At 37.9% G+C, this 22,767-nt stretch overlaps 2 protein-coding genes across 2 annotated transcripts in view; one reads left to right on the top strand and one right to left on the bottom strand.

The window, feature by feature from the left end:
- Positions 1-13,013, top strand: part of fbxl7 (F-box and leucine-rich repeat protein 7) — a 36,768-nt gene extending 23,755 nt beyond the window's left edge. The window contains exons 3-4 of the mRNA XM_015397500.1: positions 8,920-9,537; positions 11,782-13,013. Coding sequence (XP_015252986.1) covers positions 8,920-9,537; positions 11,782-12,518 — 1,355 coding nt within the window. The 3' untranslated portion in view covers positions 12,519-13,013. The remainder of the gene's footprint in view (positions 1-8,919; positions 9,538-11,781) is intronic.
- Positions 13,014-17,295: 4,282 nt separating this feature from the next.
- LOC107099406 (TNFAIP3-interacting protein 3-like) overlaps positions 17,296-22,767 on the bottom strand; it is a 15,046-nt gene continuing 9,574 nt past the window's right edge. Inside the window, exons 2-10 of the mRNA XM_015397502.1 lie at positions 21,927-22,030; positions 21,747-21,831; positions 21,488-21,559; positions 21,342-21,407; positions 19,681-19,794; positions 19,485-19,604; positions 19,323-19,400; positions 17,853-17,978; positions 17,296-17,768 (exon numbers count right to left, since the gene is read on the bottom strand). Of these exons, the coding sequence (XP_015252988.1) occupies positions 17,652-17,768; positions 17,853-17,978; positions 19,323-19,400; positions 19,485-19,604; positions 19,681-19,794; positions 21,342-21,407; positions 21,488-21,559; positions 21,747-21,831; positions 21,927-22,030 (882 nt within the window). The 3' untranslated portion in view covers positions 17,296-17,651. The remainder of the gene's footprint in view (positions 17,769-17,852; positions 17,979-19,322; positions 19,401-19,484; positions 19,605-19,680; positions 19,795-21,341; positions 21,408-21,487; positions 21,560-21,746; positions 21,832-21,926; positions 22,031-22,767) is intronic.

Genomic DNA, 22,767 nt, shown 5'->3' with positions numbered 1-22,767 from the left:
TGGTGGACAGACAACACAAAAACGACTTTATGAAAAAGGGTGGAAAGTAGGGTATGGAGAATATATAAAAAAAAAAAACAAGTAGTTGGAAACAAGTTGTTCTGTGGAAAAAAAAAAAAACAACTTTGCAGTTTCTGCAAATCTACTTCAGCTTCTGCTTCAGACTGTGAGAATAGTTTCTACCATAAAGTAAAAGAAAGGGGTTTTCAGTGAGAAAGAGTCTATTTCCTGTCTAAGTGTGCACATTGTAGAGGACCTAGAAGGCCCTATTGTTTTCCAGGTCATGCAGTGACGTCTGCTCTTCCTGTAGTCCTGATAGCTAAGCCGCCACACTGTACGCTAATATCAACTTCCACCTATTCATTAAAACCTGAGACAAACCCAGACGTTTTTCATGCCTGCTGTTTTCTCTCAGATGTTTTGTTTTAAATGAAACTTTAACATGTAACCATCCAGTCCTGACAAATCATTTGTGCGTTTGCTTTTGTCACAGTTTAAAGCCTGTTGTTTTCTGACCTCGAGCATCCTGATTCTTTCATTTTGACATCGGAGAATCTCATGGAACCTTGCAGAGCTGGAACATTTCATACAGTTAAAGGCACTGAGGTAATAGATAGGTCCATTCTGCCAGATGCAACAGTAATAATCCTTGGAGCTCCAGACGGGGTCTTAGCAGAGCTTCGAAGTGCTGAAAAACCCTGAGTAGAATCCCCCCCGGCTTTGGTTTATGACCAAAGTCTGGACTGACCCTGCCTTTGCACTTGTCTCTGTTAAAATCTCCAAACTCTTTGTGCCAATTTGTCTTCTCTCTTGCCCACTTTCACCTCAAAAAGACCTTAGCCTCACATCCTAAAGCTGTTTTTTTATGCTCCTTTTTTATATTTAAGTTTTAAACATTATAACCACATTGTTCAGAACATCTGAGGCTCATGGCTCTTTAGTGATTCCACTGATTGATTTACATTAAACCTCTAGTATGAAAGCACAGTCCAGATGTGCCTGAGAAGCAAGGCTTAGTTGATGTTAATGAGAACCTGCTGAAGCACTGCCGTGCATCGGCACAGATCGAGCATTAGCGGCGAATGATTTCAGCCAACTATGCCTTGCTGTGGCTATATGTGCATTCAGTACGCATGAGATTTTCTTTCACTTCACCAGAGCTCAGTTGTTCTTCATCCAGGGTGAAGACCAGATGTTCCAGTGTTCTCCTCTGATTTCCGAAAACCGAGCTGAGTCGTCCACCAGCTGCACTTGCCGCACCTTCAAAAAAAAAAAAAAAAAGAGCTCAGCAGCTGCATGGTATTTGTTCGGATAATGATACACAGATATAAAACATGACACTGGTGGTTAGCTTTTTCAAAGATTTTTTTTTTTCCTCTTTGCAGCAACTGGAAGCTTGAAGAAAGTTTATCCTTTGATGCTGAGAAAGAATTTGGAGCAAATGTTTCATTTTCTGTATTTACCTCTTTTCTGTTTGATCGGTATTCCCTTTTATTTCCCAAGATGAGAAATCAAAAAAAGTTTTTTTTTTCCTAACCAACATCTGGTTTTTTGTATAGATTTTGGTTCTGAAATTTTACGAGGATTTATAGATAAATTAATTCTAACTATCTATGGACTGGAATAAAATGAATCTGTAGTTTTCTTAAGGTTAGTAGCACTGGCCTTACGTTTATAGCTGGAATGTGAATCTCTACCAAACCTTTAATGTTTTATTTAGTCTATTTCAGGTTTTCCTCTGGGATTCTCATATATATTTAGCTTCATTCATAGACTAGATTCCCTGTCCCTTTTGAAGAAAACTCTCCCCATAGCATGATGCAGCCACCACCACATCCTACAGAGAGGGGACTTTGGACCAGTCGGCCATCTGGCTTTTACACTGAGGCGTTGGTGTTTCTGGGGGTTGTTGACGATGGGGTTAGGTAGATTGGCCATTCAGTGTGGTGTGGGATTAGAGGGTGCTGACGGTGAACTGATGAGCTCTTAAACTGCTGCCCTTGGTTGGTTTGTGTGGACCTGAGGAGCCGGAGTCCTGCTCTGGTGACTAGGCCTGGTTGGAGTGTGTGGCGCTCTTCCTGATTAAATAGGGGATGGGTTTACTCCTACCTGGAAAGGGCAGCAGGGATCTGGAGCCAGTTGGACCTGCATGGTCCACTGGTTTCTTGTGGGTTGTTGTTAGTATTATGCCACATGTAGCCTTTTTACATTTAAGCCAAAGCGTTTAATCTTTGATCCAAATTGAACAATATCTTGTAAGTTCACAGATATTTTGAAGGAATATAGAACGCCTGCATACCCAATTGTAAGTAATTTACTTTATATGCAGAAGCAGTCTGTGATTTGAAACTAAATATCATGAATAAAGAAAATAGTTGATATTTAAAACATTTACTTTATTAAAAAAAAAAAAATATATATATATATATATATATATATATATATATATATGTAAGAGAAATAATAATCTGGTTGAATAAGTGTTTCTACCATTATACCAATAATTTAACCACATTTTGGATTTGATTTAAGCATTTAATCACATTCTTGGACAGTTTTTATTAGGTCAGTTGTAGAAAAATCAACCACTAAAAAGTAACCAAAAAGTTAACAATTGGCACTGAGTTTATTTAAGTACATTTATTAGAATTTTATGTGGAGAGTAATAAGGTAACGTCTACTTAACATTTCAATGCTGTAACCTTCAAAGAAATTGTCCTTCACGAAGGCTGAAGGCTGGGATCGAACCCCTAACCTTTTTATTGCACCCTTTATGTCAATCAGAATCAAAGAAGCAGGGGAGGATACGATTTCGAAATTGCTGACTTTATTCTAACAGAAAAAATAAAAAAAATACATAAGTATGATGGCTTATATATACTTAAATTGATGGATCTAAAACTCTAGTTAATCATGGCACCATTTTGTACAGCCCATAATCTGTAGATCTGTTTTATCAGATGTTATTTTACATTTCATTGTGTTAACAAAAAGGTAGGAAATTAATTCTTAGTTTACTTTTTGTTGTTATTGCAATAATATATCCAGAGAATTGGTGATAGAGGTCTATATGAGATCTGTAAACTAAAAACAGACTTTTTCCTATTATAACTAAAACAGAACTGAAAAAAAAAATCACTGTTTCTATAAATGAAAAGTCATATGAAGTGAAGTAACACTAACAATCCCAGAGTCAGAGAATCTAACCAAAACTGAAGCCAGATTTACTCATCCTGTGTCTCTCAGAGTGGGCCTGATGTGTGGAGGCTTTCAATACTGTCCCTATAAACATAAAATACTGAAACCCGCTTTTGATCATTCACACATGTAATCACATCAATTGGAAGTTACACTTTGGTCGGCTGCAGATGTTTTGCATACAGGACTCACTGCATGACTTCAACTTGGAACTAAACATAAAGCCATGCCTCATCCATCAACATCAAATGACCCAAAGGTTTTGATTTGATGTTTTCCTTTAATGTGTTTTTAATAATGGTAATTGAAATTAGACCTGGTTTTTTAACCTTAAGTATGACTTCACAAACATACTGTTATAAAAACTAAACTGTTATATTTTAAATTCTATATATAAAAACAGCTGTGTCACATTGGAACAGCTGTGTGAACTTCCCCACGGAGAAATAATTTTTATGATCTCTGACTATAAGACTCTCATGCATGAAGCTTGAAAATAGATATTATAGTTGTTAATATGTATTTTCCAAAATGAGTTGAATGACCTGTTGAAGATTAAATGCAATCATTAACAAACTTTCAGGAATGTGATGCATTAAATCAAAACTGATTAAAACTCTGGAAATTTGCAGCAAATACATTCAATCTTTTTTTTTTTCTGATTTTGGATGCATGTCAGATTATAGCAGCTCAGGAAGCATATTTTCTGGTAGAAAGGTCGTGAATCAGACGACATGCTCCCAAGTCTGTGGATGTCATCAGAGAAGAGAGCCAGGAGGCCAACTGAGACACGGTCTGGAATAGAGATCTGCAGGACGTCTGAGAGGGCAGCGCCACCGCCCTGCTTTCAGACCCGGCTCACAGATCTTCATTTTAGACAGGACGGTGCACATTTGTTCTAGAAGTCAACATTCGGTGTGTAAACAGATGTTGGTCATAAGACATAAATTTATCAGCGTTGTTCAAGCTATAATGCAGATGCAAGAGGAGTGCAAATGTCTTGATCTTTTTTCTTGTTATTTTTGTCATAGTTCAATGTTTAAGATCATCAAACAGATATTTTTTGGCAGGTCATGAGAACACAAGTAAATACAAAAAGCTGTTTATTTTTGATTTCACTAAGATCATCCAGACTTAATTACTTTCTGACCTGCAGAATCAAGAAATCCTTTAAATAATAGGTGAATAGGTTTTAAAAAGCACCACATCGTGGTTTAAGCTAGAGAAATTTAAGAACATTCTGCATGAAGGTAGTAGAGAGCGTGTTTACATACCGGATCTATTAGTGTTGCTCTATAGTTGCAATATGACAGACAGGAGGATAATTAGGAGGCTCTGATTTCGATTGTCCCTAACCTTTATCCATCAGGTGTTTTGGAGGCCATTGCACAAACATGGCTCCAAACATTATCAGATACTCCTTTCTTCTCAGTTTTATTATTTTCACATAGAAGAATAAATCTGACAGTTTGGGGTCCAGCTTTAGTTGTAATGGACATTACAACTTAAGCTGCAATGGTACATTCAAAGTGAATGTGAAAACCTGTGAAAAAAATGCCCTTTTTTGTGCTTTTGCTTGCCTAATGTTTTGCCAGAAAATGGCTGGTGAAGCCGCTGGGCGAATTTTTCACGATTGGTGAAAGGCTCCACTACATCACTGAATCTTATCCAGCATGTTTCACCATGGTGGGCCTTTCCTTCAGCAGATCCTGTGGAGATGTTCCCGCTTGGGGGAGTTAAGGAGCTATGGTTTGATCACGACCGCTATCTACAGAGCCGTAGTTAAGGTGAGATGGTTTACTGAAGCTCTGACAGAAGCACAGCAAAATCAGAGCAAGAACTCCAGCAGGAAGAGCACCAGAACCCACACTAGGGGGCCAGTCGTGCCCCCCTCTGGACCTAAGTGACCACAGTAGAAGATCTGAGGAGGACAGCGGTGGATCAGAGAAGTCCACTGGGCATAGAGAGCACAACAGGAGATCAGAGAAAGAGAGCACAGATGCTATCCAGTTTCAGGTATCCAGTTTTTCTTCAAGGCCATTAGCTCTCTGTTTTGTTGGGAAGCTGCAAATGGTTTTTACTTTCTGGATCCAGATTATCCACCTATAGAGGACAGCGGTACATCCAGAGTCTGCTGGGTAGAGAAAAAAGAGCTGGAAGAGGTGGTGGCAGCTGGCAGGTGTCTGCGCTGAAGCTAAGGGAGGACGACCGTCCTTCAAGGGCTAAATTTTTTAAAAGCCACCTACAAACCTCTTAAGAGCGTTCCCTTCTTTATCCTTTATCAACATTATTTCCATTCTGCCATTTTGACTGCGTAAATTTCGCATCTGCTGTGCTGTCTTCAATTTACATGACACCCACATGTGGTCCCTGATGGATTTTTATGACACAAACACACACAAATGTTCAGATTTTTTGACTATTGGAAATTTTCTTTTTAGTACTTAGCAAATTTTTGCCTCACTTTCTCTGCCAATTCTATTAGCCATCCTCTACATAGGGATAACGTAAATCGTTCACACCGGCTGTGAAATTAGTGTTTGGTGTGAAGGCATCACAAGCCTTTTTATGCCTTTGACAAGTTGACGATGTCTTTGCAGTTAATTCCATCTGACCTCAGATTAGCCTGACTGTTTCCTCTGAAGAAAATTGTCTTCAAAACATTTTCTACAGTGATTCACACTAATGATGGTGTTTGCAGCCTTCTGCAATGTTAGTTTTCCTCTCTGTGTTGGCCTATCCCAGAAAGTCCCAATTATATGCATCGAAATTTGGGATTCTGATGTTGCAAAATATAAAGATAAATTTAAATTTATTCATACTTAATGCAAGGCTGTGTGCTTCTAGTAGTAGCAGCATCATGCTACAGTAATAAAGTGTGATCCTTGTTGCAGTCTAAGAATTTTGCATAGTGGCTGTGGTGTTGCATTGTTATAGGTGTCTTTGGTAATATCATTTACTTTCAGATTAAAGAAGTTGCTGTTTTTAACTTCATAAGATCACTAATCGGTTGGTCCTGCATTTATAGCTATTTTGTCATTACCTAATGGGTTGTGTATGGAGATGAAGAATGAATGAACACTATCTTAGAGCTATATGGAGTCAATGACTGCATCATTAGATTGGCAATAAATAATTGCTGTTTTAAAATACTAAGAAACAAAAATAGAATTAGTTTTGTTTTTGGATGAGAAATCTTTCCTGACTTTTCTTTGGAAGTTGTTCATTTTCCTCTTGCATCTGCAGCAATTATAATCATATTAAGTAGTGAAGTATATTCTCATTTTTTAAGAGTTGTTATAAAAAAAAGCCCATAACAGCTGTTACACTGTAGGTCCTCTCTATGGATGAGTTTCTGGAAAGAAAATATTCCATCCTGCTCTCATCATCTTATACAACCAGTGGATAAATCACCTCATACTGTTGCCAAAATACCTGGAAACTGAAGGTTGGACATCTGTAAGTCACATCAGAATAATCACTTGTTGAAACAATGACTATCAGTGATGAATATCAGGAGGCATAAAAAGAGTTTTCTCAGTGTCTCTGCTTGATAGAGATGATTAAGGGGGATCCGATTGAAGGCTTTGCTATATAAAGGGTTCTGTTGTCTGGTGGAACAGAGTTGGAATCCAGATATTACCCCTTTCTGTTGCAGCAACAGACAATCAGAAGACCTCATCCTTTATACAGGGCTGAACACACATCAGGAGCTCCTGATGCTTTTGATCTTATTTAAAGATGGTTACACACTTTAATAATAATAATAATAATAATAAATCCAATTTGTACCACACTTTTCATTAACAAAAATCTCAAAGTGCTACACAGTGCAAATAAAATCAAAGATAAAAATCAACATCATAAAAATCATGTGGTCATTAACAAAAATCTCAAAGTGCTACCTTCAAATAACTGAAGAACATTTTCCAGATTAAGGACTATTTTCTCAGCAGGAACTTAAGTCTAACTGGTTTGCATAAAAGGTCGAAAAGCTGCTTTTGAGCCAGAATTCTGCTGTCTGTGTCCATACCAAAACCAAAACAAGTTTTTTTATCTTTTGTTCTATTCACGTACAGCATTTTGAGTTGTCTTGTTACGAAAATGTTCTTTACAAGTAAACTTGCTTTACATGTCTTTGAAGTCACTTGGTTTATCTGATGTAGTGGGCCTGGTTCCCCTCCAGCAAACGCCGTGCAGATAAATGTGACAGGGTTTTTCCCTTTAAACTTTCCAAAGCGAGATCATAGGATACACAGAAACGGCACTTTGTTAAAAATAACTGCTACTGGGCATGCAGGTGGGGCAGCGGTTACCGCGCACAGCCCATGTACAGGGGCGTTAGTCCTCGACACAGCCGACCCGGGTTCGAATCCGACCTGTGGTCATTTGCCGCATGTCTCTCCCCCTCTCATACCCCCTTTTCTGTCAGCCTGCTTTCGAAAAAACAAGCCACTAGTGCCATAAAAACTGCCATAAAAAAAAAAAAACTGCTACTGATGTGTTGCAACAAGGAACGTGAAGGTATTTCATTTCTTTAAAGTGAAGAAATTATTTCATATCTTAAAATAATCTTATTGCCAGTCCCTAAAAGGTGACACCCCCTATTTACAATACATTTGAAATGTAAGATCATGCTTTTTAACAGCACATTAAATGCAGACAGTGGTTCACTGTTTATTATTAGGCTGGGGCTATGTAATGAATCATTGAATGACTCCACTGTTAATCTACATTAAAATGGTACAATAGAATTAGCTGTACTGTGCCTATAAGGTGCAATTATAAATTTATTTTTTTTTTTTTTTCAAATTAGTACTAGCCATACACCAATTGTTTAGTTTAGTTCTCAATTAAAAAGTGATCAGCATAAAAACACATAAAAACTAGAGTTCATATTTTTCTATGAAAAATACAAAATGTATACAAAATATACAAAATATCAACTCAATAGAATCAAATAGAAGTAGTAAGGCAAGTGAAAATAACTGACACTGAGTTAAAAAGAAAAAAACTTTATTTTATTCACATCATATTTCTGGGGACATAATAATGTCAATTAAAGAAACATGGTACATTAAGAAATACGATTTTTTTTCAATTCATTCAATCGGTCCTGTATGAAAATGAAGGAAATGTAATATTTCGGTGAATTTATCAAAAAAGGCCAGAAGAGGGTAGGTAGCAGTTCAAACAGATGGTGAGCAGCCTGCTTCAAGATGTTGTTGGCCTAGGCCATGAAAACAACTATTACATACTTCTGTAATGGAGGGAAGATGATATCCAGTGGTATTTTCAACAGTATCTGTGATTCTCTGAAGAGCTTTTTTTGTTAGCAGCAGAACGTCTAATGTACCAAATGATTCATTTGATGTGGGTAAAAATACAGTCGATAGTGGCTGTGAAAAAAGGACTCAAACGAAGGGTCAAATAGAAAAGCTATTTGAAATTATTACACAAAAAAACATGGAAAGCATGCATCACCTTGTGCTCTGCTTGAAAAGAAGTTTCAGTTGTTGTCATATTTTTTTGTGTGAAGGTTATTCCTCCAAAATATAGACTCATTAGGTTCTTAATGTGGCCCATGGCACATTTTAAAGGGTCCTTAACTAACCCCCAAGTTGCCAACCAATATGTTGTATCACATGAACTCTGTGAATATGATTTGTCAAGTAAACATTTTAAGTTGTCAATATCTTCTCCTGTTTCCTTTCTTTTCAGGTTTAGAGATCAGCACCAGAACACTAAGCACCCCTAGCCCAGGTCTAATCTTGCCATCCAAGTCCTCCTCCCTCTCCTCACCCGCCCTTTCAAGTAATGGCCATGAAACTAACTCTTCATCCTCCTCTTCTGCTCATACTGAGACGGTCGCTGTGATCCACCCTCAGCCTGGGGTCCACACCCGTTCCAGACAGTCCAAATCCCACCACCATGCCCCTATCAACCTGCTTCCTGACCACACTCTCCTGCAGATCTTCTCCCACCTCCCAACCAACCAGCTTTGCCGATGTGCACGTGTGTGCCGCCGCTGGTACAACCTGGCATGGGACCCTAGGCTGTGGAGCACCATCCGTCTCACTGGAGAGCTGCTGCATGCTGACCGTGCCATCCGGGTCCTGACCCACAGGCTGTGCCAGGACACCCCCAATGTTTGCCTGACATTGGAGACAGTGGTGGTCAATGGTTGCAAGAGGCTCACAGACCGCGGGCTGCACATTCTGGCCCAGTGCTGTCCGGAGCTGCGACGTCTGGAGGTCTCGGGTTGTTATAACATCTCAAATGATGCTGTGTTTGAGGTTGTCTCCCGCTGCCCCAGCCTGGAACACCTGGATCTCTCAGGTAAAAGTAGAAAAAAAACTATGAAAACTAAATTTCTTTGGGTTTGTGTCATTTTGGCCATTTATTGCTGGATACATTTTTATTTTCTACATTTTCATACTAAATGTTTTGGGGTGCTAACCATATATTAAATTACATCAGTCTTGGAGACAGCTATGCCCCTCTTTGACAAGCAAGTTTTTCAGAATTTTGGATTTCAAAAATAAACCAAATATTAATTTAAACCTTCAGAAGGTCTTAGGGGGAACTTTTCAAACATTAACGGACAAAACAATATGGCTATTCAGGTTTATGAAAGTTCTCACTGTTTTAAAATACCTTGCATACTAACAATGGTAATGAAAAATTACCATTTTTATTAATTCACCAGATCATACAGTCAAATTGATTTTCTAAGGAAAATCAGTTGATCGCATCGACTTGTTGACTTTAAGGCAATCCCTCACATATTTTGAAAAGTTAAATCCGATGTGGGTATTTGCTCGTTTCAAAGCTGTCGCCTAGCCAAAGCTAAATTACCATATAGTTCAGTCACAAGTCTGTAAAACAATTTACACATTAATTTGTTTCTGTTTGAAATGTATCCCGTTTGAAAATAATACAAGATATTTAATGTACATAATTAACTACACACAGAAATTAACTAGTCCAGGTATCTTGTATATTCATTACACAAAAGAGAATTAAGAAGGTCCAAAATGGTAGCATGCAGGTAAAAAAAAACAAAAAAAAAAACAGGGCACAATTTGGTAAAAAAGCCAAAAGACATGGAGCCCCAACCAACCATGTCACTCAGGTTAGATTAGAGGCGAATGCTCCCTCATGTTGTTCACATTTGTGTAGATTTATCTCCAGTCACTGCTTCTCAGTTATTTCTTGTATAGCTGGTAAGATCATTAGAGGTAGAGGAGCAGCTCTGCCAACCTTCAGTCCTCCTGTGGGAGAAGAAAGGCTTTCTTTAACTGAAAGCAGAGGCCACTTTAACATGAGTAAGAGGAGCAATGAGTCTGCTGCTTTCATTAAGGAAGTGACAGAAATAAAGTTGACTTGCTGTGGACTCAGAGCAGAGAAGTGTTTGTACAATTAAATTTGCACTGTGCAAGCAAATACTTTGACACTATGTGGGTTTGATTATAAGAAATATAGTTATTTAAATGACAAAGGCTTAAACTAAGGTTGACTGCGCAGATGTTTTAAAATATCAAACTCTGCTGTTGGAATATTACAAAATACAACAAAACTCTCTGGCGCCCTCATGTGGCAAATCTTTCAAAAAAAGCCATACTACAAAGATAGATGTTTAACTTTGGCCACTGTGATGATTTCATTAATCCTTAGCAATCTGTATTAAATTCCCTACTGACTCAGCTTATTGTAAGTTATCCAGGACAAAACCCGCAGACCCCATTCTGTTTAAAAATAACTTCCAGACATCGGTTTAATTTATTCTGTGGTGGATGAAATTGCTCTGTTTAAAGATCAAGGTCTTTTTAAAGTTCTCCTCTCATATTTTCTGAATGAATAGGGCTATAGAATACACTTTAAAAAAATCTGCATCTCAGATTGAGTTTCCTCCAATGTATCATCACCAAGTCTGCTGCTTGATGAAAGCTGTAAAATAAATTCAGTGGGAGTTAAACCCAGTTCAGACTAACAGAAAGGGAAAAGCAAAGCACAGGAACTGAAAATCCATTAATTTGAAAAATAATTAATAGTCCAACTTTAAAACTTGGGTTTTGGAAGCTGACACTGCAATATGCCGCTGGTCAATGTTGGCTAATTAGTTTCGGCAAAGCTGGCTTCCTTCACTTTTCTATCTGTCCTTTCTGTCAAAGATCTGAACATCATGGTCATCAAAGGCATATCCTTTGCGTTTGAGGTAGAGGTGTACCACATGCTCTTGCCCTGTTGTTGTTTGGTTTCTCTGCAGTCTAAGCAGTTCGCTGCAACACCAGACCACATATACAACACCACTCACCTTTTATTTGGATGCTCTGTCTTTGGGATAAACCAGTTTCTTTGTTTGAGAATGTTGTTAGGTTTGACATTCACCGTTATGTGGTGGTTTAAGAAGATCCTCTGGAGTTTCTTAGAAGTTCTTCTTTGACCCTGCTACATATAAATTATAAAATTACCAAACAAACTGGTGGTTAAATTAGATCCATGTGGAACTACCTTAGACATGTAAAGTGATAATTCTAGGCAATGTCTGATTCACTTCAAGCTTTTTTCTTATCCTTCCAGGTTGCTCCAAGGTGACCTGTATCAGCCTTACCCAGGAGGCCTCCCTCCAGTTGTCTCCTCTCCACGGTCAGCAGATCTCCATCCACTTCCTGGACATGACTGATTGCTTTTCGCTTGAGGATGAGGGTTTGCGAACTATCGCCTCCCACTGCCCTCGCCTCACTCACCTGTATCTGCGACGCTGTAGCAGGCTAACAGACGAGGCCCTTCGCCACCTGGCCCTTCACTGCCCGTCGATAAGGGAGCTGAGTCTCAGTGACTGCCGGCTGGTGGGGGATTTCGGGCTGCGTGAGGTGGCCCGTCTGGAGGGCTGCCTGCGCTACCTGAGCGTGGCCCACTGCACCCGAATAACGGATGTTGGCATCCGCTACGTTGCCCGCTACTGCCCAAGACTGCGCTATCTTAACGCAAGGGGGTGCGAGGGGCTGACTGATCACGGTCTGGGACACCTGGCTAGGAGCTGCCCCAAGTTAAAATCTCTGGATGTGGGTAAATGCCCACTGGTGTCGGACAGCGGGTTAGAGCAGCTGGCTATGTACTGCCAAGGTCTGAGACGGGTGAGCCTCCGAGCATGCGAGAGCGTCACGGGTAGAGGACTCAAAGCTCTGGCCGCAAACTGCTGTGAGCTGCAGCTACTCAACGTGCAGGACTGTGAGGTGTCGCCAGAAGCGCTGCGCTTCGTCCGGCGCCATTGTCGCCGCTGCATCATCGAGCACACAAACCCAGGTTTCTACTGATTGATGTGGAGGGTTTTTCTTTCGGCTAGCATTTGTCTTTTAAATCCGCCCAGGTGCGGTTTATCTTCAAAGCAGTCTTCAGCAGAATGTATTTAACAGATTTATCTGTAAAATAAAGTGTTTCACTTTTATGACATCGTCCCCTAGCATCATCATTAGCATTGTAACACTGAGCACTGAGTACAGTTGTGTGAACTTTTAAAGCCAATTAATATATATATATTGTACTTAAAATTCAACACCAATTTAGGTTCTCATCATAATCTATTTATAGACACATTTCATCAAACTGAGAGTATAAAAAAGGAAAAAGAACAAAAAAAAAACAAAGTATTGATTTCTATCTGTTCTGCGCTGACAATCATTTCAGTTCCAGGTGTCGAAATTTACACTTTCTTTGATCATATTAAGGTATCTCTCGCATTAGAATAATTAACTGCTTTGTATTAAGACCAATGTCAGAAATAAATGGGGACACATTGCTGCTAGATCTGTGCCAATAAATTTTTTTTCCCAAAATCCATGTTTATGAGTCATAATTAACAATATTTATGAGCAGCATTTGAAGGGTTCTGATTTGATTTCAAGTAACATTAAGACTTTATAAAGAAAAAAGATATGATTCCATTTTGAACTTCCTTTTTAATTATTTTCAACAGACAACACTTTTATATTTATATTCTTTGTCTCCATCCATCTTTTCCATTTATTCCATCAGGGTCGCAGTGCCTATCTCCAGCTGTCAAGGGGATAGAGGCAGGGCACACCCTGGACAGGTCACCAGTCTGTTGCAGGGCAACACATAGAAACACATAGGCATTTAACCACACACACACTCACACCCAAGGACAATTTAGAGAAGCCAATTAATCTAACAGTCATGTTTTTGGACTGTGGGAGGAAGTACCCGGAAAGAACCCACGCAAACTCCATGTCCATATGTTCCTCACAGGCGTGCAAAAAGGGCAAGCCTTCAATAGTATTGCTGTATTAATAAGGGAATAGCTGGGCTCCACCTGTTGTGAAACATTAAAGCTTTAGAGGGTCTCTGATCTCATCCATCCCTTAACTATCCAAAACCATTTCAATCCTTATGTTATATTTCGGAGGACCTGGTTTAATGGCGTGCTGCTGTGAGCTGTATATTTAGGTGATATCTATCATCCTTCCTATCCATTCCTTTAGGTATTTCTCCCAGCACTGCAATCAGGTGGGTTGTTGGATCCTCTCTTCTGGAAATCTCTTCCCAGAATGCACTTAATTTCGGAAAAGATTAGAAGATAAGAGTATGGTTTGCAGTTTGTGTCCTACAGTTTCTTCAGCATGACGATTACATTTTTTTAGTAAAAACAGCAACTATCCATCTATCTAATGTCACTTGTTTGTCAGGATGATGGGGAAAGCAGAGACTAAAGCAGGAAAACAATCCTGCAGTTTAAACAAGTATTCACATCCTTAGAACTTACTATACAAAAATGTGTATAATTGTAGAGAGCAAGGAAAGTAATACAAAATTTTCTGAACGTTTTTGCCAATAAAACTAAGGACAAATCTCCCCAAAGCAAAATGCTGCTCCAACAATATTGTTTCATGTTGGTTTAAGGTAGTTTTTATTTTCCGGCAGATTGTTTTTTGGAGTCTGAGGATAAATGCCTTTTAGATGAAATTACAATTTTCATATTTAATATAAACTTACACAAGTTGACACTAACACAAAAAATGTCTTCCCTGTTATCTGTGATGAAGCGATTTTAGCCTGGTTTTTACTGGGTTTTAGACTGTATTCATAATGAACACAATAGATTTAGGATTATTTATTTATAGTTGAAAGCATTAAACTTTAAACCAATAAACTTTATATTAAATCAGTATTTAATCTTTAACTGGTTATTAAAACTACTTCAGCCACCCACACACACACACACACACACACACACACATATAAATATATATATATAATACAAAAAAAGAAAAAGCCAAGTCCTAAAGTCCTATTTTCACTTGATAGTTGTTCTTTACAATGTGTGTGTTTGATTTTTATGGTTCTAAAGTAAAGAAGTAGAAGGTCAATGGGGTTTAAAACACATTTCTAAGACTTTATAAGCTTGCTCTTACATGGGCTGATTTTTATTTCAAGTCAAGAGAACATTTGTTGAACTGTTAGACCAAACAGTGATATGTTGAAAAGAATAATGACATTTGTTTTGTCTAATTTTAGAAAGTATGAAGCAAAATTCTTCACACACCAAGAAAAAACGTTTTTTGTATCACATCATGTAGTGAAGCATACCTCTTTTCTCCTTTTTTATTTGTAAACTTTTAGACTTTTAAGAGTTCTTAAAGGTGCAAGTATAAAGTCCAAAACCAGACAAATGTGTGTGTTGGACGGAAAAACATAATTAGATTTTTTTTTTTAGTTCTATCACTTTCTGATTGTGACCACTAGAGGTCACTGGAGGTTTGCCTTTTTTCTTAGCTTTTACTTGGCACTGAGGTAAAATCATCTGTGCCCCAAAAGTCTTAATCTTATGCAAGAATCCATAAGCACTCAGACACTGCCATACTGATGTAAGCTCTGCATTGGTGGTAATGTGTAATTGTAGCAGAGGGAGAAGATTCCAAATTTTGGGAGACACTTTTAATCATCCTGACACTTTTTTCAATCCAACTGAACCTCTCTCATGAACACTAGGATTAGCTGTTTATAAACTGTACTTTCAGCCACACTATCTGAGGCAGCAGTTTAATTCCTTGTTAATATTGACCTCTGCAACTGAAACTGCAAAATTTATAAACCAAAATATAGGTATGAAAGGCAGCGATTCCTGTAATGACTGTGAAATGTCACTTTCTTTAGATATATTCTTAACTCCCATTTCATCTCCCTTCCAACAGGAATTGATAGGAACAAACTTATTATATTTGTATAAATATAGTGCCCCAAAATATATCTGCGGTGCAAGACAGTTTTTCAAATTTGTCTCATCAATGCCACACATTTTAAACATTTATTTGGATTTGAAGTTAGAAACCAACTGAAAAAAAAAAAGTTTGTAGGCAGTTTTTTCCAGCTATGTGAGGAAGGAAAATAACACATGGTTTCAATAGTTTATGAATAACAAATTGAGAACCGTGGTGTGCCTTTGCTTTCAGTCTTCTTAGGCAATACTTTGTTTAACAATTACAACCACAAGGATTTTGGTGAATGCTTTCTGTTCATCCCCAGAATAGCAGAAGCTGCCAGATTGGGTGGTTGCTTCAGTAAAAGGAATTGAAAAGTTGTTTGAATAGATTTAAGGAAAGGTGATTCTAGAAGGGGGCCAACAGGGGAACTGGTCCTGGCCCCTGTAATGGCACCTATACTGAAAGAATAGACTACAGAAAATATAATGTAAGTCAACTTTCTTGGAAAGGCTGCATCTTCCCTTGATCAAAAAAAGTTACTAATGGAATAAGAGGATTTACAACTAAAATGAGAAAAGAAACTGCTCCATTATCCTATTTCAAGTTGATATGTAATTATGTTATTATAAGGGTAAAATACTCATACCTTTGGCAGCTAATCTTATATATTTACTCAGTTTAATGGTAAAATTGCTTATTTTAAGAGCTTTTTACTTTTATGGCTTAGTGTTTGCTGTTTCATAGCAAAATAATTTCCCATGATTATATGCGATGACAGAAGGAACTGCACTGCAAAAAGTGTCTATGTAACCAAGTCTCACAACCTTAGATCAACCCAAAAAAAAATTTTGGGATATTTTTCTAGACTGATTTACTTCTTGTTTTGAGAATTTTATATCATAATTTCAAGGGAGCTTGCAAAGTGTATCACTGTATTGGCAAATTATTGCATTTATTTTTAGAATTTACTCAAAAGAAGATTAATAATCTAACAGAATCTGCTCTTAAGTGAATCAACCTAAAGACAAGGTAAAATAGATTATTTGGTTAAACCCTGGTCAGATTCAGTTTGTCAGTGAGTAACTGATTCGTACCTCGGACAAATCATCATAGCTGTACCGTTGACTTTAAATATTATTTGCAAATTACAGTCATTTTTGCGCTTTAGCTATATTAAAACACAACCACAGTTTTTATCTGTTAGATCATTAGTCTGCAACTATGCTTTTGGGAGTCACTTAATATACTATTAAACTTTTTAATTGTATTTATTATTTTTGTTAGGCGTCCCCATGAGAAACACCGGCCCAACCCTGGCCCCTGTGATAAATTCAGTCTAGAACCACCATTAGATTTAGATGTAAGCCATTCTGATATGTGAAAATGCTATGAACAGAATCACAATCCAAATTCCGTTATCTGTCATTGAGTACAACCAAATTCATTCCACCCAATCATTGGGGGACAGGTGCCTGAGGCTGCAGCCAATGGGAGGTGCTGCCTTTGCCTTAGAAAGATGATAATAAATCATTTAATTCCAGCTCCGGATGTATATTTAGAGTTTTTGTCTTAGAAGTTGAATCCTCAGACCAGTTTTGAGTCTGTTGAAGTCTGTAACAGGTTTCTTTTATAACCTTAACCATCTTCTATGACATGAATTCAGGTTACTGATTGTAGTGGAAAAAACTGCAGAAGGTAGGATTAAAACATTTCTGACGAAACTCAGCTTCTCGTGAGGAGGTCAGCGGACTTTTGGGACATAAAGAATCAAAAAGCAAGAAAATAAACAACCATTGGGAATACATTCGTCATTTAATCTGTTAAACCTAAATAAATAGATATACTGTATAAAATAAAACATATTTCTTTGCACATTTTCTCAACATGCTCCTCTATTTTTTTCAAATCTTTAAATGCAGAATTAAAGGTCATAAAAATCGCTTAAAAATAAATAGTGTATAAAAAGTCAGAAGTTATAAGGTTGTAGTTGCAGCAAAGCTTAAGTTTCCTTCCCTTGCTAGAATTAAATGAAGCCGTTCATTATGGCTGTGTTTAACTCTTCCTTTTTGCAGACAGTTTCAGAAATTAAGACCTTTAAACATGTGTTTCAGGTCTTCATCAGTCATAGTGTTTTGGCAGTGCAAACACTGTGTGTCTTCAGTAAATTGAAGCAGTTGCAGATTGCCCTTCTCCAGGGTTTTGTGCCAAGGTTGCCTTCTCTTCATAATTTCAGTCTTTGCTGCTGTAGGTGTAGCGTCTTTGCTGCTGGATGTGCTGCTCTTCCCAGTCTGGATGTTTGGCTCGATTCATGCAGCAGCAGTGGTGCATCGGCTGCGCCAGCGTCACCTGTGAGGGAGAATGCAAAACATTAGTGTCTGCTGTGTTGGGCTTTGAAGATTGAAAGTTGATGGAAGGAATGGCTTTAAGTACCTGAGATTTGAACACACGTAGCTCTTCATGAATCTTTTTATAGCGTTTCTCTAGTTCCAGATTTTTCCCCTTCAGCTTCTCCCTGTCTCTTCGCTCTCTCAGAAAGTCCTCCTTGTAGACTTCCGCCTAGATAACAGAAACAAAGCATGTGAGGACATAGGAAATCAGAGTGCAGTGGATGGAGTTTGTTCATCCTCATTCTTATTAAAGGAATTCAGTCAATTTAGCTCATACTGTAGACAGGGAGCACAACGCTGGTGTCACATGAAAGCAGCAAATAACCAGTTTGGTTCTCACAGCCATCCCTTCAAATAGATCTTTCATATTCAGTTACTTTTTTCCCCCCAGCTTTTATTGTCATTACAGTGTAACAAGTACAGAGCAACAAAATGAACTCTATGCATTTAACCCATCCCCTTGGGGAGCAGAGGGCTGCCATTGTGTGGCGCCCGGGCAGCAGTGTTGGGTAAAGGGTCTTTCTTAGGGACCCAAAGTGGCAGTCTGTGGGAGTGGGGCTAAAACTCAAAACCTCAGGATTGCAAGCACAATACCCACTAGGACAGGCATCCCCAAAGTCGGTCCTCGAGGGCCACTGTCCTGCAGGTTTTAGAGGTTTCCCTGCTCCAGCACCACTGGTTTTAATTAAAAACTGATTAACGGGCATTTGCTCAGCTGCAATCATCATAATCAGCTGTGCTAGAGCAGGGAAACCTCTAAAACTCCCCTGGAAAATTTGAATGTCTTAATTGTCCCACAATAGGGACATTCGTTCTCTGCATTTAACCCATCCCCTTTGGGATCAGTGGGCTGCCACCCCCCACTGCTCCCATGCCCAGTGAGCAGTGGGGGGTTAAGGGTTTTTGCTCAGGAACCCAGAGTGGAGGTTGTGGGGATCGAACCAGGTAATTGCAACCTTCACAGAGCACATGCGCACCGCTCTAACCACTAGGCCAACACTCCCCATATGTAGTTACAGTTTTTCCGCACCTTTTTCCTGCAAATAAAAACCCTAATATGAGCATCCTGATTTATTAACACAGCTGATAATGTTTATGGATGTTTTGATTGGATTTTACAAACAGTGTTGCAAACAGGGGTGCACACTGTTTTAAACAACTTTTACAAAGATCAGCTGGTGTTTTTTATATAAACAGCATTTATAAATCCCAATGTAAACAGGGATTGTGTCCTTTGCTCTGTACTACAGTAGGCCCAATAAATTTTTTTAGATATTTGTGAATATTTTTACACCCGTGTGGAACATACCTGTAAAAACAACACAAATCAAAGGATCTTGTAAAAAATAATTTCATGGATGCAACTTCGCATAAACACAGCTAAAGGTATCCCAAAATTGATAAAAACTATCTCAACAGTTGCAGGACAGCTTGTAGAAATGTGTGCTCCATACATTACTCCACTGGAACAGACATGATATCCTTTTAGAAGCAGACTTTGATCATATCTCACCTGATGTTTCCAGATGTCTTGTAGTGTTTCGCTGCTCATCTCCTGAGGCTGAGAGCTCTTTAGCGTCTCCTCTAAGACCTAAACGACACACATTGAATCATATGTTAGAACCATTCTAACATGCCTGACGCATGGTGCATGTTTATAAAGCGGCGGTCAGACCTTGTTGAGCCGCCTGATCTCCTCCTGCTGATGCTGCCACCTTTGGCTCAGAGCGTGGTTCTGCGCTCGCAGCTCTTCCTCTGTAGTTTGTAACTTGTTTCTAACGCCATCTGTTCTAGGCTGGATGAATAAATTGAGACAGCTCAGAAATGAAAACTTAAAGCCAATATATTGAACGCTTGTCTGGTGTATTTACCTGAGGGTCTTGATGGGCATGTTCCTTTTTAGAAAATGTGACATGCTTCTCCTCTTCATGACTTTTTTCTTCATCAGTGAGACTATCTTGTGTTAAAGCCTTTAAAAACTGGACCTGTGGATTAAGAAAAGTCAATGAAGCTAAAATAACAGGAAAAACAGAATATAATAAATAAAGTAAAAGTATCCACACCCCTTGAACCTACTCAAATGCTGTCATGTTATAGCCACAAACTGACAGGACATAAAAAGTTAAGGGACTTTATTTTTTCTTTAACTTTTTTCTAATTGATATTTGAAGGTCACTGGAGCAGTTGGATTTGGGGGACAGGGATGAGGTTGTGAAGAAGGTTAAAAATCAGAGTTAGGTTATAATTCGGCCAAATGCCCTGCACAGATTTACAGCTCATGTGGTCTAATCTGTCAGCTGGAAAACTTTTACTGATGTACTTTATAGATTTTTGATTTTTTATTTTAAAGAAAGTAACAGAGAATACCATTTGCAGTTTACCACAAGCCATGGAGTTGTGGCAAACAAGGTTCTCCGGTCAGATAAGACCAAAAATTGGCCCATACAAAATGTTAGATGTGACAAAAAACATACTGATCTCAAAGCACCTTTTACAAGTTGTAACATTGCAATGGCACCATTAAACTGTTGGACTAATTTTCACCAACATGAAAAAAAGAAGAGCGGATGAATTCACAAAAAAAAAAAAAACCCTGAAGTTGAAGCTAGTCATCTAGCACAGGTGTGTCTAAAAGTTGATCCTCAAGGACCACCGCCCTGCAGGTTTTAGAGGTTTCCCTGCTTAAGCAAAGCTGATTTCTTTTGACAGCGAATTGACAGGCTTCGCTAAACAGTAGTCGTGACAATCAGATCCGCTGAAGCCAAAAAAACATTGAAAAGCTGTTGGACTGACTTTGGACATGCTTGATCTAGCAGAAAAAAAAATACATAATGGAACGGAATAGATCAAAGCATTAGAATGGTCCGGGCAAAATCAAGACCTACGTCCAAATAAAAATCTTTAGCTAAACTTAAGAATTGATGTTTCCAGAAACTTGTAATCTAGCTTCAGGTATGCTGCCTGCTAAGGTGTTTCAGAAACACATTAAAAGATTTCCAGCTGCCGTTCCAGCAAAGATCATACTAAAGACTAGTGCTGAAACAATTGATCATATTTATTGTGATTAATCAATTATTAAAATAATCATCAACTAATTTAGTAATCGATTAATTGTTAACTGGAGTATAGAGATTCTAAAACATGGCTTTAGCTGACTTAGAGCAGTAATTATATCAAAATTGTAAAAATTATATAAACATTTTGCATTTAAGATAAAAAAAAAATGTATTTGTCTGTCAATATTCTCTATCCATATCTCAAGTACAATTTTTTTATTTCAGTTAGATTAATTTCATAAAAAAAAAATCTTCTTTAAGGAACCTTTGGCTATCCGATTATTGGTTGATTAATCGAAAAAATAATCAACAGATTAATCAATTTGTAAAATAATCTAGTCAGATTTTTTAATGTGTTAACTTATTAAAAACAACATTTTGTGATTGTTATAAGACAAAACCTGGAAATGTCCAAAGGGTGTAAATATGTCTACCAGGCACCGTATGAGCTCTTTAAATAATAAGGATGTTCTTACCTTTTTCTTGTAAAACTGCATCATGGTTCTATATTCTTTTGCCCACTTAGTATTAATAGCAAGAAGCTGTGTAAAAAAAAGAGAACTCTGTAAAAACGAAACCTTTAAGCATAAGTAGAGCAATCTGAAATCTGAAATATGCAAACCTCTTTATTCTGCTGCTCTAAGATGAGAATCTGCTCTTTCATGGTGTCATGACTGCTGACTGGCTTTTCAAACTGCAAAACATGGAAGGGAGAAATTGAGGAAGTATTCATCTGCAGCATCCTAGAGTGACTCTGCAAGTATTTATGCAATATAAAGTACAACCCAGCTAACTTCCTTTTGCACAGTTTTGGAAGTTTTGCTGTACTGTTGCAGCAACACACAAGGGGATCATCATGAGACTGAAAAACATTCACCAACCTGTGTGTCTTTCTTTAAACTTTGACCCTCCACAGCCGTCCATCGCGTTTCCCCAGTGGAGCCAAGAGGGAGGCAAACATCATACCTAAAAAAGACAAATGATATATGTAAAATGATCAAGTTTTTTTTTATATATATATTAAACCATCAGTAGAAACATATTATGTATAAGAGTCTTACCTGTTTATAGTTGGTAATGTTGGATACAGTCTCTGGGTTTGTTTGTGTTCTGTAGCCTGCAGCGTCTTCGTAAGCAGAGTGTCTCCAGTATTTCTGTCAACAGACTGTAAGAATAAAAAATAAGACAAACCCAAACTAATAAGGTAACAAATAAAAACAAACTTTAATTGTTATTTTGGTCATTTTGAGTGTCTTTTCTTTTATGGTCTTTATTTTTCCCTTGAGATAAAGAAAACTGATGAGAAAACACAAAAAATGTGTACTGGTTTGATCCTTTAATTAGTACTCTAAAAAGTGATTGGTTTTAAGTCCAAAACATTCATGGAGAGTTGGTGCTGAGGCAAGAAGAAAAATTTTGAACATGAGTCAGAATAAGGTTTGGCTCAGACTTGCAGTAAGTTATCTTAGTTCATCCCGGTCATTTAGATATTTCCATTTAGACATTACAAAACTGTTTGAGTCACCACTTCTTTAATGTTGTCAATCAGCAATTCTTAAGGGTTTATTAAGCCTTTTCCAACATAATGTTTTAAATTCTAAATAAAATAAAAATATTATTAAACTGATTTTGTAAATCCTTTTACTTTGCATCAATTTTCTGTCAGTCTTTACAGAACTATTATATATATGAGAATATTTTATCTATCTATCTATCTATCTATCTATCTATCTATCTATCTATCTATCTATCTATCTATCTATCTATCTATCTATCTATCTATCCATCTATCTATCTATCTATCTATCTATCTATCTATCTATCTATCCATCCATCCATCCATCCATCCATCCATCCATCCATCCATCCATCATCATCTAGTTCATCACATTTCCTCTCTGT

Source organism: Cyprinodon variegatus, unplaced genomic scaffold (assembly GCF_000732505.1).
Source record: "Cyprinodon variegatus isolate N-32 unplaced genomic scaffold, C_variegatus-1.0 Scaffold868, whole genome shotgun sequence".
Lineage (NCBI taxonomy): Eukaryota > Metazoa > Chordata > Actinopteri > Cyprinodontiformes > Cyprinodontidae > Cyprinodon > Cyprinodon variegatus.
This window is presented reverse-complemented; position numbering and strand designations above follow the sequence as displayed.